The 14,212-nt window shown below is 42.4% G+C and overlaps 1 protein-coding gene across 1 annotated transcript in view; it reads right to left on the minus strand.

Annotated features, from left to right (window-relative positions):
• The window catches only part of glg1 (golgi glycoprotein 1), a 74,039-nt gene that overhangs the window by 4,509 nt on the left and 55,318 nt on the right, over positions 1-14,212 (minus strand). Inside the window, exons 13-25 of the mRNA XM_062961526.1 lie at positions 13,756-13,842; positions 12,768-12,830; positions 10,695-10,808; positions 10,499-10,587; positions 9,365-9,482; positions 8,191-8,283; positions 6,592-6,729; positions 6,052-6,175; positions 4,408-4,550; positions 3,873-3,974; positions 3,357-3,464; positions 3,049-3,169; positions 1,544-1,650 (exon numbers count right to left, since the gene is read on the minus strand). Of these exons, the coding sequence (XP_062817596.1) occupies positions 1,544-1,650; positions 3,049-3,169; positions 3,357-3,464; positions 3,873-3,974; positions 4,408-4,550; positions 6,052-6,175; positions 6,592-6,729; positions 8,191-8,283; positions 9,365-9,482; positions 10,499-10,587; positions 10,695-10,808; positions 12,768-12,830; positions 13,756-13,842 (1,407 nt within the window). The remainder of the gene's footprint in view (positions 1-1,543; positions 1,651-3,048; positions 3,170-3,356; positions 3,465-3,872; positions 3,975-4,407; positions 4,551-6,051; positions 6,176-6,591; positions 6,730-8,190; positions 8,284-9,364; positions 9,483-10,498; positions 10,588-10,694; positions 10,809-12,767; positions 12,831-13,755; positions 13,843-14,212) is intronic.

The raw sequence follows: 14,212 nt of genomic DNA on the forward strand, positions 1-14,212 counted from the left end.
GTTGTGCTGGCTCATTGTTACTTGCGCTTTGCTCCTCTGCTGCTGAATACATCCCACCACGTTAAAAGGGTGGATGGGGCTCACACATGCCTCATTATCACAGGATGCCTACGCCCTAAGCTGCTGGAGAAATTATTAGAGATGTGCATGAATTTTTTTTCCTTTGTTTACTTCGTGCTATCATTTTGTTTCGCCCGTTCATCTACACAAAACGAATGATGACATTTTCGTAGGAAACGAGAGGCAACACGAAAATGAAAGCCACACAGTCATCGTACTTGCTTTCGTTTTCCTTTCATTTCAGCCCTGTAACAATAATCAGGTAATGACAGAGGTCTGCTTCCCATGATATCTGATGTGTGCCAACGGATGTTAATAATAATATTAATAACAATAGTTATTCTGGGACCCTAAGCTGAGCCTGAGAGAGGTCTGCTTCCCCATGATATCCGATGTGTGCCAATGTGTGTTAATAATAATAATATTATTAATAACAAATAGTACTCTGGGGAAGACCCAAACATTTTAGAAGTTGGTGGGCTAAAAGGGGTCAAAATGCCCTCCATGTGTGGCGATTTTCACCCTCTAACCCAAAAACTGAGTTGGGGGGAGAGCCTCAGAAGCCCTCCCATTGCCACCAATGGTCCGAAATTATTATTATTTTTTTTGTAAGCCAGACAAAAATTCTATTCGTATAGGCACCCCGTTTTCAGAAACGGGGACAAATACAAAACGGAGACAAAACAAATGAAACAAAACAAACAGCAATTCCATGCAAATGCACACCACTAGAAATTATACTGTTTAGGTAGTATTGCACCACCTGACATCCATTGGGAAGTAGCCGCCAGCAATGAAAGGACCAAGGCAGTGACACCTCCAGCCCATCCCGTTTGGGTATCAGACAGCACGCCAATGTTTAATTGGGCTGCAACTGGGAAGCTGTATTATTTGTTTTTACAGCAATTTGTACTGTGTTTTATTGATTTTCAAATTGGGACATTTTTGTAATGTGTTGTTTTTATCTTAACTGATCTGGTCCTTGTTTAACATGTGGTGTAATTTTGTTCAAAGACATGGTTCTTCAGCTTAACAGCTAAGTTACCTATGTGCCATTACGTGACTGCGCATGAAATATCACTTGTTCAAAGGGTTGACGTCTAACAAGGTCAAGCTTTTCTTGACTAGTGGTTTTCAAAAGGTGGTTTCCACATGTTCATGGAGATTCACATTTGCCAAACGGATGTGACATCATTTTTCCTTTTCAATAAGGCTATGACTGCCATTTATTTCCAAAAGAGTAAGTATGTTCCAAGAGACTGGGTGCGGTTATTTCCAAAATCTATGACTCTCATCCATCATCTTAGAGACAGCTGGTCCCTTATCTTATCCTCTTTATCTCCACTTTCTGGTAAAATGAAAGCAGCAATTGACTATTCACTGGGCTATGCTGCCTTGGGCCTCTCTGCAGACAGATAGGTTCCCTCCCGGCTCCCCGATCTTTCCAGAGAGAAGGATAAAGCATGTGGCTTCACTCTCTCACCTTGGCGGCATAGCTCCACATTTCAATCCGGTCGTTCAGGCGCTTCTTGCACTCCGGCTGCAGCCGCACGCGCTTGTCCTCCAAGGCCTCCATCAAGCAGGACATCTCTGCGGAAGGAAGGAAGGAAGGAAGGAAAAAGAAGACCGTATGGTAAAAGGAGCCCCAGGAGCCCCAGCACAAACATCATAGCCATGCCTGGCATCAACACAACCCTCGGTGTCTCATGTGTAGGAAAAGTCATGAGTTTTTCCACCTTAAACCATCATAACAAACGTATAATGTGTAGAAAGGTTACATTCTTGGAATATATGTTTGCATGGAAAGACCAAGGGCAATGTTTTTGTGACTTACTGTATTTACTCAAATCTAATGCTCAAATGGCCGAATGTCAAAGCGTGCACCTTTTGGGCTGCTGTGAGTTTTTCAGGCTCTGTGGCCATGCTCTAGTAGCATTCTCTCCTAATGTTTTGCCTGTATCTATGGCAGGCACAACCTCTGAGAATGCTTGCCACAGACACAAAGCGAAACACCAGGAGAGAATGCTACTGGGACACGGCCACAGAGCCCGAAAAACTCACTGCATCCCAGTGATTCCAGCCATGAAAGCCTTCGACAACACAGTGCACTTTTTGTCGCGGTGCATTACATTTGCCAGAAAATACTTTTTTTTTGTTTCAGGGTTTTGAAAACTTGGGTACACGTTAGATTTGATGGCGCATTAGACTCGAGTCAATGTGGGTATTTGTATAATGGTTGTTTGTCTGACCGATTGAACCATTTGAGAATAATCAGACAAGCAGATTTTATTTTTTGGGAAATAATCATATTGTTCCCTTTGCCCCCAAAACATACACAATCACCCTGAAATGTTGCAGAAAACATGCCCATCTGTGCTTAGACCACAGCTTTTATATTGTTGTATTTTATATTGTGTATTTTATACTATTGTGATTGTTATGTATTTTATATTGTGTATTTTATACTATTGTGATTGTTATGTATTTTATATTGTGTATTTTATATTGTGTATTTCATACTATTTTGATTGTTATGTATTTTATATTGTGTACTTTATACTATTGCGATTGTTATGTATTTTATATTGTTGTATTTTATATTGTGTATTTTATACTATTGCGATTGTTATGTATTTTATATGGTTGTATTTTATATTGTGTATTTTATACTATTGTGATTGTTATGTATTTTATATTGTTGTGTTTTATATTGTGTATTTTATATTATTGTGATTGTTATGTATTTCATATTGTTGTATTTTATATTGTGTATTTTATACTATTGTGATTGTTATGTATTTTATATTGTGCATTTTATACTGTTGTATTTAATTGTATGTTTCTGGGTTTGTCCCTGTTATGAGCCGCCCTGAGTCCCTTCGGGGGGATGGGGCGTGATATAAAAAATAAACTTATTATTATACGATTGTGTCCAGCCTCGGGGGGTCCCAAGTGTTTCTGGGGCTCCAGAAGTCCCACAAGACTTACGTCTCCCCCGCCCGGGCGGGATGGCAGCGCAGTGGTGCTTGAGGTCCAGGGCGCAGGCCGTGTGGAGGACGGGGTCGACAAAGATGTCCGCTTTGCTCTCTTTCAACATGTTCAGCACCTCCTGGGGAGAAAAAGACACCGCGGCACATTGAAGACCGAGACTTAGACATCGTTCAGTGCGTTGCAGGGTTGCCTACCTTTTGGTCATCTTAATATAAATATCAGCACAAGGTATACTCTGGGAGACTCTTCCATGTTCAGGATGTCCACCCTGCAAATGTGCTGAACATTGCACCTGGTTCCTTTACCTTTTTGCACATGTCCGCCTTAATTTTCAGCAGGTTCACTTTGAGGCACTCTTCCACCTGCCCCGTCTGCTCCTGGGCGGCCGCTTCCTCTGCGCACAAGTTGGAAATCTTTTGAGACATAAAAGATATCGGGGTCGGTCCCTGACTTTGCAGCAACAAAACATATCTATACCCATAATAAAAGTGAAAAATGTGTATGTGTGTTTGTGGAGGAGGTGCCCGCTTACACAGACAGCCTCCCTCTGAACCCAGCGGAGGATGGATCTGGACCAAACATGGCATACAGACCCAACATGGCCAACTGCGAATATTGCCAGCATTTGGGGGCGATTGCCCTGGGAATCTGGGAGTTGTAGTTCACCCTTATCCAGACAGCACTGAACCCAGACAACATCAGATCTGGACCAAACTTCAGTGATATAGCCTAACATCCCAAAACAAACAAGGCCTTCTTCTAATAACCCGGGCACCGCCCGCCCCCCAAGCTTTTGATATGGATGCGAAAGGTGTTCCTACCTCATCGGAGCAGTGCATCTGCAGCTGAGGGTCTAACCGGTAGTCCAGGGCCGACTCCTCAATAATCATGCGGATCTGGTCTTCGCAGTCGGTGGAGAGGCGCTGCCGAGGGCAAGAACAGAGAGGGTCCCGTCAGGTAAACACGACGGAAAAGATGGATCCGCCGCTTGCCAGTAACGGTGGCTCTTCAAGTGACCAGCTGATTCTTTTATTTGTTTGAACTGTTTAATTTGTAATACTGGTCTCTTTTGCACTGCCTTATGTCTTAGGATCTGATTCAAGGAATAACAACCACATAAAACCAACTAATCTAATGTTCCTCAAAGTGGACAAGAGCAAAACGGGCAGCAATCTCTCAAAGTGGGCACGACTACGAGGCACGGAGGCCGCTCCCCGAAGCCCTGTGCTCTCGTGCCAGCGCTCCCTCGGGCACTGGCTCTCGACATTAAATGCTCTTATGTCAAAGCGAACCCAGGGCTGAGCAATGGCTCTTAACTCAAAACACTCTTAAGTTGGGACTCTCTCGTTCCCTCACCAGGTCTGCGTATTTCAGCTTCAGGCAGGAGATGACCTGTCCCTCCAGCTCCGAGTCGTCCTTGGCTTTGCTCAGGATGCTCTGGCAGAACTTGGGGATGTCCGCTTTGCAGGCCTTCCGGAGAGCCGGGTTCAGGCGGTAATCTGCACGGAGAGGAAAGGAGCAGTCGAGAGATCCAGGTTAGATACAGGAAGGAAGGAAGGAAAGAAGGAAGGAAGGAAGGAAGGAAGGAAGGAAGGAAGGAAGGAAGGAAGGAAGGAAGGAGGGAAGAAGGGAAGAAGGAAAGGAAGGAAGGAGGGAAGGAAGGAAGGAGAGAAGGAGGGAAGGAGGGAAGGAAGGAAGGAAGGAAGGAGGGAAGGAGGGAAGGAGGAAAGGAAGGAAGGAGGGAAGGAAGGAAGGACAGACCTGTTTGCAGAATGGCACAGCTTCCACCAATCAGACTCAACTGAAGGGTTTTTTTTCTTAGTTTGCTAGCTTTTATTGCAGCTAAATTGGAAGGACTCTTTCAAATTATAACCTGCATTTTTTACCTGTGTATATTTGTTACATGTATTTTAATAGCATCCATCAGGCAGGTCCCCACCCTTGCTTCTTTTAAAAAGCAGCTAAAACTTGGCTTTTTCGCTGCACATTTGAATAACTGAGTCCCCATGACCAAAAGTCAGATTAATACACCTTCTTTCGCACAGGCCCCTCTTCTCATAACAAATTGGCCGGCCGTCTCCCACCCCTTCGGTCCAGAAACGTTTACACTTTGTCCTTTGGCCCCAAAGCACTTTAGAACTTTATTATTGCACCTTAGTTTAAATGACCCCTCCATGCCATCCCCTCCACCAACCTGGTGGTCTATTTATCCTACTTTATTTTTAACTGATTTATATGTTAACTGAGTTTTATGGTTTAATGTATTGTTTTATTTAAAGTAACTGTTCTATATAAATGCTGTTTTTACTGTGTTTTTATTGCAATACGTTTTAACTGATCTACTTGTTCTGTATCTTCAGGCCTGTGTCCCGTGTAGCCGCCCCGAGTCCCTGCTGGGAGATGGTGGCGGGGTAGAGAAATAAAGTTACTTACTTACTTATATCACTGTTTTAACTATATTGTACTATACCACTATACTGCAATATTATTAGTAACATTACATGTAATTTATTATTATTATTATTATTATTATTATTATTATTATTATTATTATTATTATATTGTATTAGTATTACTGTATTATATTGTATTACAATATAATATTATTATCAATATTATATGTATATACAATATATTATATTATTATATATTATTGTATATTATATTGTATATTGGCCCCAGAGCATCAGTTAGTAATTATTAGATTGTATTATATTATATTATAATATATTATATTATATTAAAAGGCTGTATTCATTCTGTTCTGCTGGCATGTGAAATAATAGCTCATGAGTGTTTGCTCCTCTAACATTATGAGATTCTGTATTATACGATTCCTGCACTGAGCTGGCTAGACAGATCAAATGGCTCCGGAGAGTAGAACCCAATGAAGCAACGGATTAGAACTGCAGGAGAAGGGATTCCACCTGAACATTTGGAAGACGGGTCCACTCTTTGCTCCCTGCTCCACCACAAGCTTCGGAACGAGACCACCATTACCTGTATTCTGTGTAATCTGGCGCTTGGTGATCATTTGCTTGCACTTGGGATCCATCACCTCGCTGTTCTTGTTCTGCTTCAAGCAATGCAGCATGGTCTTTGCATCGGCCTCAGGGCAAAATCTCTGCCAAAACAGAGAAAGGCAAAGTCAGACAAGATTGCATTGTTCCGTTGTGTGGCATGGTTATAGGATGATGACTCAGGAGGGAATAGACTTATTATTATTATTATTATTATTATTATTATTATTATTATTATTATTATTATTATTATTATTATATATTTATTATGACACAGCAAACAAGATAGATATGCTGGATTTCGTATCACAGAATCACAAGTCGAACACTTCCCAAGTGTCTAGGACTTTGTGATGTATTTTCGGATGATGCTGCAGATCCCAGCAGGGTGGCCTTTTGCAGTTGGCAGATTGTAGATTTCCATATCATTGTGTCTTGTTTTGCACTCTTAAACCCAACGGCCTGGTTTCGACACTTCACAACAAAGAGTCCAAAGGACAAAAAGCAAGGCCATAGTTACCTTAATCATCTGCTTGCAGACCCGCATGAGGGTGTAGTCCAGCTCTGGGTCCATCATCTCTGTCTCCTGGAGCTTGAAGACCTTCTGGTGGCAGCGGGTGTTCAGCTGTTTCTTGTTTTCCTTCAGACACTCGATAATCTGCAAGGGAACAGCCAAGGGAATGAGACGCCAGGTGGCAGCACCGCTGAGGGTTTGTCAACCATCAGGACCAAAGGAGAAGAAGGGCAGCAGCTCCGGAACAATAGTATCGGTAGAGCAAAGCAGGTGCTAAATTAAGGGTGAGGACTATCAGGAGGAGAGTCTCAAAGTTCAATGAACGGCATGGGAATGAACCCAGAAGCACTCCCACAAAGTCAACACAGGCTCCTGGGCTTCCGAAGAGAGGGAGCCAAAGCATGTCCGAACATGTTTGGGTGCAGACGGTGCTCCAGGAAGCGCTCTTTGAAAGAAAGAAAGAAAGAAAGAAAGAAAGAAAGAAAGAAAGAAAGAAAGAAAGAAAGAAAGAAAGAAAGAAAGAAAGACAGACAGACAGAACGGGGATCCAAGACAATTAAGAGCCTCCATTCTCAAACTCATGTGTTCTACTGCAACTCTAATAATCCCCAGCCATCGGGACTAACCAGGGATATATGGCAGCTGCAGTCCAACAAGACTCGGAGGAAGTTATGAAAGGGGAGAAGAGTGGGCACAAGACTAATTTACTAGCTAATGGATTAAAGTATACCTTCAGATCAGGGGTCCTCAAACTTTTAAAGCAGGGGGCCAGTCCATCATCCTTCAGACTGTTGAGGGGCTGAATTATTATTATTATTATTATTATTATTATTATTATTATTATTATTATTATTATTATTATTTTTATTAGTTACATTTATATGCCGCCCTTCTCACCCCGAAGGGGACTCAAAGCAGCTTACAAATTAAATTTACATACAGTATTATATTAGCACAGTACAATACTGGTAATAAATTACTATATTGTACTGTATCAATATATTGTAATATTATTAGTAATATTACATGTAAAACTATCATTATCATTTGAAAAAAATCAATGTTTTTATTTATTTGAAGATGCTATTTTTTTTGTTTTGTTTTATTGTCTTCGGGCTTGGCTCTGTGTTAGCCACCCGGGGAGATGGAGGCAGGATAGAAAAATAAAGTTGTTATTTGTAGAGCAAAAAAATAACAACAGCAATGAAAGAACAATACAATATGTAAAAATAAAAACAATCTTTAACTAACAAACCTATCAGGATTTCAATGGGGAGTGTGGGCCTGCTTCTGGCCAATGAGATAGTCAAGTTAATTAGGATTGTGGTTGTTGTGTGCCTTCAAGACATTTCAGACTTTGGGCGAGCCTAAGTCTAAAATATATAACAATAAATAAATGATAAAATCTTGGGTTGGCTCCAAAAGAAACTGGGCCAAAAGTGCAAGTAGTGCCAGTGCCATCAGGGAGAGGTAGATACCAGAGCTATCGTTCCCATGGTTTGGGTCCATGTTTCTCAACCTGTGGGTCCCCAGATGTTTTGGCCTTCAACTCCCAGAAATGCTAACTGTGGTGGTTTAGGGCTCATAATACAGGAGGTCATTCACCTGAGCATTGCCGTAGGGAACGTTCTGGCAATAGTTTTTGATGTCCGACTTGCAGGCCTCGTAAAGGTCTGGTTCCAATCGGATATCCTCCGTCTACAAGACAAAACAAGGTTGACCCTGACAAAAGGTGGAATGCGCAAAGAAAGCACCTCTGAGAAGAACAATAACAAAAGTCAAGGGCAGGTGTATGTGTGGTGGGCCAGAAACACAATGCAGACATCTCCCTTCAGCAGACGTCTTCAACAGAGTACAGGGGAGGATGGAGGCAGCAAGCCTGGATTGTTGCTGAGTCTTCACAATCTATCTATATAAAAGGGTAATGAAATTTCGGCCTAGGACAAAACAACAAAACTCCACATCCCAGAAACACTAAACTTGGCAGCACAACCCCTCATCCATGCCTCTACGTTCATACAACAAAAATAAAAGAAAAATAAAGTCCTAATTAGGGGGAGAGGAATAATTGTTTTTAGCCAATTGCTGCCAGTTAGAAGGCTAAGCTCCGTCAGGGGAAAACCTTTACCCTTGACCTTAACTACCACCAATTCCTCAATACTTTATTTCCCATACCACTAGACTTGGCCACAGCAATGCGTGGCCGGGCACAGCTAGTAGTGTATAAAGAAGCAGGCAGCTGCTGGGAAGCCTTCATTAGCTCCCGGGGTTGATGCCGCCAAGCCCAGCTGGGGAGCAAAGGCCACACACACACACCAGTGCGCGTGTGCACATATAACTCATTTCATGGTTGCTCACTCCAAAAAACCCTCTACTTGGACACACAAGTTTTGGACTTTGAAGTCGAAATCCAAAACATCCAGAAGGCCGAAATATGCACATGCCCAACCCCTAATGTCATATGACTCATAAAAATAGTTACAAAAAAATCCCAAAAATCCTCTGCTTGGATAGAAACGGAGAGAGAGGTTCACTCATTCTTCTGGTTCCAGAAGGTTGACAGAGCCAGTATCGCTCTCTCATTCCCACTGCTCCAACTGTGGGGGGCCTTGGCTTCGTGGTGGCGGCAGAGTGCCTGAGAAGGCCAACCCAAGCCCGCCAGCCGCAAGAAGCCCAGTTTAGACTCTCGGGAAGGATAATTACAGAGCGGCAAAGGAGCAGCAAAGGCCAGGCAGGCAGGCAAGGGTTTTCGAGTGGGAGGGCCGGCTCCAGTCCTCACCATTTCCAGCTCCTCCACCCGGAGCTGCTTGCGGCACTTGACGGAGACCCGGTGCTCCTTGGCGTCCTGCAACGTGTCATTGCGCACGGTGGTGCTCAGGCAGATCACCACATCCACCCTGGGGGGAAAACAAAGGGAAAGAGGGGTTGACCATACCTGGCCCCAGAGATAGAGCCCTACAACTCTAAGCACACAAGACTTTGGGAGATTTGGGAGGCCTAGGGACGCCCCGCATAGAATCCTAGAGTTGGGAGGGACTCCCAAAGGGGATCTAGTCCACCCTCCTTGTCAGGAATTGTTGACCTTCCCTCTACTTTTATGGCTTGGAAAATTTATCATGTCAGAAGCAAATTAAAAATACAGTTATCTATATATATATAAAGGGTAATGAAATTTCGGCCTAGGACAAAACAACAAAACTACACACCCCAGAAACAATAAACTTGGCAGCACAACCCCTCATCCAGGCCTCTACGTTCATACAACAAAAAGAAAAGAAAAATAAAGTCCTAATTAGAGGGAGAGGAATAATTGTTTTTATTCAATTGCTGCCAGTTAGAAGGCTAATCTCTGCCCACTTGGTCTCTTAGCAACCCACTCAGCCCAGGGGACAGGCAGAGTTAGGCCTCTTCCACACTGCCTATAAAATACAGATTATTATATTTGAACTGGATTATATGGCAGTGTAGACTCAAGGCCCTTCCACACAGCTATATAACCCATTTATAATCTTATATTATCTGCTTTGAACTGGATTATCTGGACTCCACACTGCCATATAATCCACTTCAGTGTGCATTTTATACAGCTGTGAAGAAGGGGCCTCAGATAATCCAGTTCTAAGCAGATAATATAAGATTATAAATATAAGATGTAATAATTACTGTGATATAATAATACAGAACAATATAATCTCTAAAATCAGGACAGCAAATAAAGAGCAACACTCTGAAAGCATAAGCCACAGCAACGCCTGGCCGGGCAAAGCTAGTAATGTATAAAAAAACCCCATAAAGTTAAAAACTTGGCATGATGCTAGATTTCCTTTGACCAGAAGCTGGCCACTTGGAGACCGTTCCCATCTAGTACAAAAAGCAGCGGCACCTCTATCTCCCTCCACCCCTTTCCACCTACTTTTTCTTGATGTTGGGGCACAGCTTGAGCACGTCCTCCTTGCAGGCCATCTTGAACTTGTAGGAGAAGCGGAAATCTTTCATTTGGACCTATGGGAGGAGAACACGCTCGGGTACAAGGATGCTCAAGAGGGCACAGCCCAGCACATGGGGGAGCCTTGGACCCCGAACGGAGGGAGGTGCGCTGCCCTGCTCACCAGCTGGAAGTGCGTGACTCCGATGGCACACTTCTCATTCATCTCCTTCTGGTGCTTGTTCTGAATGAGGCACTCCATGAGGTCTCCAGAGTCGATTTGGTTGTCTGCCATTTCCTGAAAGGGAGCAAGGAGTGGCTGAAAGGCATCATAAGCTGACGATACCTGCCAGGAATCCGCCGCTCTTTCTGGCAGCCTCCGGGATGCAGCCAAGCAAGGAATGGTTGCTGCTGTTGTTGTCGGCTTTTGCATCAACTCTGATTTAGTTTTAATTTTTCTGAGTTTTCAGTCGCCTTTTAAATTCCTTTTTATGCTCGTCCTCAGTGACTCGCTCATGAGTGGTCAACTGGGTGGTTGTGTGTGCGCGCACACACACACACACACACACACATAATATTTTTTAAAATATATTTTATATGATAAACCAGGCTGTGGCACAGCTGGTTAGTAGCCAGTTGCAATTTTATTTATTTATTTACAGCATTTATATTCTCACCCCGAAGGGGACTCAGGGCGGATCACATTACACATATTAGGCAAACATTCAATGCCTTTTAACATAGGACAAACAACATAGCTCCGAGCGGGCCTCAAACTTATGACCTCCTGGTCAGTGATTCATTGCAGTTAATTGCACTGGCTTGCTCTCCCGTCTGCGCCACAGCCCCGGGCAATAAATCACTACTGACAGAGACACCATGAGTTCAAGCCAGCCCAGGTCAGAGTAAGCTCCCGACCATTAAATAGCCTAGCTTGCTGTCGACCTATGCAGCTAAAAGACAGCTGCATCTGTCAAGTAGGAAATTTAAATACCGCTTGATGTGGGGAGGCTAATTTAACTAATTTACGACACCATAAAAATGTCCAGCAGTGTGTGGAAGAATGAGGAAGTACTCCATCAAGGACTCGGTGTCACAAGTGGACGGTGAAGAGGCAGCTTCCCCTGTGACCGGAATTAAGCATTCCCTCATGAAGCCGGAAGCTGAGAAATGTTAAATTGCCTCTGTGTCCGTCAATATGTTGTATGTCTAATGGCATCGAATGTTTGCCATGTGTATGAGCATTGTGATCGGCCCCGAGTCCCCTTTGGGGTGAGAAAGAAGGGCGGAATATAAATACTGTGAATAAATAATAATAAATATATATATATATATATATATATATATACAGTAGAGTCTCACTTATACAACATAAACGGGCCGGCAGAACGTTGGATAAGCGAATATGTTGGATAATAAGGAGAAATTAAGGAAAAGCCTATTAAACATCAAATTAGGTTATGATTTTACAAATTAAGCACCAAAACATCATGTTATACAACAAATTTGACAGAAAAAGTAGTTCAATACACAGTAATGCTATGTTGTAATTACTGTATTTACAAATTCAGCACCAAAATATCACAATGTATTGAAAACATTGACTACAAAAATGCGTTGGATAATCCAGAACGTTGGATAAGTGAGACTCTACTGTATATATACACACACACATTCGTATAGATCTATATCTATAATATATTTTGATTACAGTTTTTTACACACATACACAAAGAGGGAAAATAGAAAAGGTGGGACGGGTTTTTTTTGGGAAGATATAAAAAGAGCTATGTCACAATCTAGCAGGCCTGGGCCAACTTCAGCCCTCCCTCCAGGTGTTTTGGACTTCATCAAAGTAGATCCATGCCTGCTCTACGTCATGCATGTAGACGGAGCTTGGATGGGAATCATGCAGGTCTCTGACTCTAAACCCTAACCAGCAGCCAAAGGGAAGACGGCAGCTGTAGATAAGCCGTATCTGGAAGGCCCCATATTTCCCTTTGTTGTCTGAGTGCCAACCTTAATGGAACTTATTGTGTATATTTATATATATATATATATATATATATATATATATATATATAGAGGTTTTGTTTTTGTCCTGATGTTTTATATTTTATCATTGTTTGTATTTTGATTTTGCTGTAAGCCGCCCCGAGTCCCCTTCGGGGGAGATGGAGGCGGGATACAAATAAAATTATTATTCTTATTCTTATTATTATTATTAAGCAGGGGGAGGAAACTAAAAGGCACTTACGTGGCAGAAGGTCTGGATGATGGGCTCGCAAGCCCGCATCAGCAAGGCTTCGATCTGGATATCCTGCCGGGGAGAGACAGAAAGTATTCAATCCAACCGGGGCTGCTACAACTTCTGTGCACAGAAGGTCGGGTGCTGTTGTGCACATTGTCAGTCTAGACCAGGGGTCCCCAAACTAAGGCCCGGGGGCCGGATGCGGCCCTCCAAGGTCATTTACCTGGCCCCTGCCCTCATTTATAATATAGTATTTTATATCAGTTTTAATAATATATTGTATATACAAAAGATATTGATAATAATATCATTTTATACAATATAATACTAATAATAATACCATATAATAATATTAATTATATGTTATATATTACATATAATATTACAGTATAGTGGTATAGTTCGATATAGTAATATATAATGCTAATATTGTGCTATGCTAATAATATAATATATTGCATGTACATACAGCTGCTCTGAGTTCCCTTCAGGGTGAGAAGGGTGGGATATAAATGTAGTAAATAAATTTAGTAAATGAATAAATAAATAATTTTGGACTTAGGCTCTCCCAAAGTCTGAAATGAGTTGAAGACACACAACAATCCTAATTAACCTGACTATCTCACTGACCAGAAGCAGGCCCACACTTCCTATTGAAATCCTGATAGGTTTATGTTGGTTAAAATTATTTTCATTTTTAAATATTGTATTGTTCTTTCATTGTTATTGTTGTTGTTTTGCACTACAAATAAGATATGTGCAGTGTGCATAGGAATTTGTTCGTTTTTTTCCCTCAAATGACCATTCGGCCCCTCAACAGTCTGAAGGATTGTGGATCGGCCCTCTGCTTTAAAGGTTTGAGGACCCCTGGTCTAGACAATCAAATTGTTAACTGAACAGTTGTGTTTAGGGGTGAGATAGGTATGTAGTGTAATATTGCTTTACCCATGCTATGGCCACTCTACCTTCCCCTGGTGGGACAAAGGCCACTCACCTCCGACTCCAGCTCCGTCAGGTTTCCAACGATGTCTCTGCACTCGGCGACCAAGTCGTCCAAATGGTCCTGGAGGCATTCCAGTTCCTATATGACAAGATAAAATACGCATGAACACCTCACAGAGTATTATTGGAGAGCACAGAAATGCTCGACCACTTGGACAGCCACTATGTCAGACGACACAGGGAAGACACTGAAATCCACAAGAAGCATGTGGACAATTTCAACATAAAGGAGGAAATCGTGAAAATGAGCACCATCTGGCGACCAGTATTTAAAAAAAAAAAAACCTCTAAAATCAGAACAGTAAATAAAGAGCAACACTCGGAAAACAGGGGAATTCCAGACAGGAAACAATCAGGACCAGCTAACACCTCCCAATAAAGGATTCCCCCAGGGAGGAATCAGCCAGGCTTTGAAGCTACAAGGCTATTTAATACTAATCAAGGTGGCC

Source organism: Anolis carolinensis, unplaced genomic scaffold (assembly GCF_035594765.1).
Source record: "Anolis carolinensis isolate JA03-04 unplaced genomic scaffold, rAnoCar3.1.pri scaffold_9, whole genome shotgun sequence".
Taxonomy (NCBI): domain Eukaryota; kingdom Metazoa; phylum Chordata; class Lepidosauria; order Squamata; family Dactyloidae; genus Anolis; species Anolis carolinensis.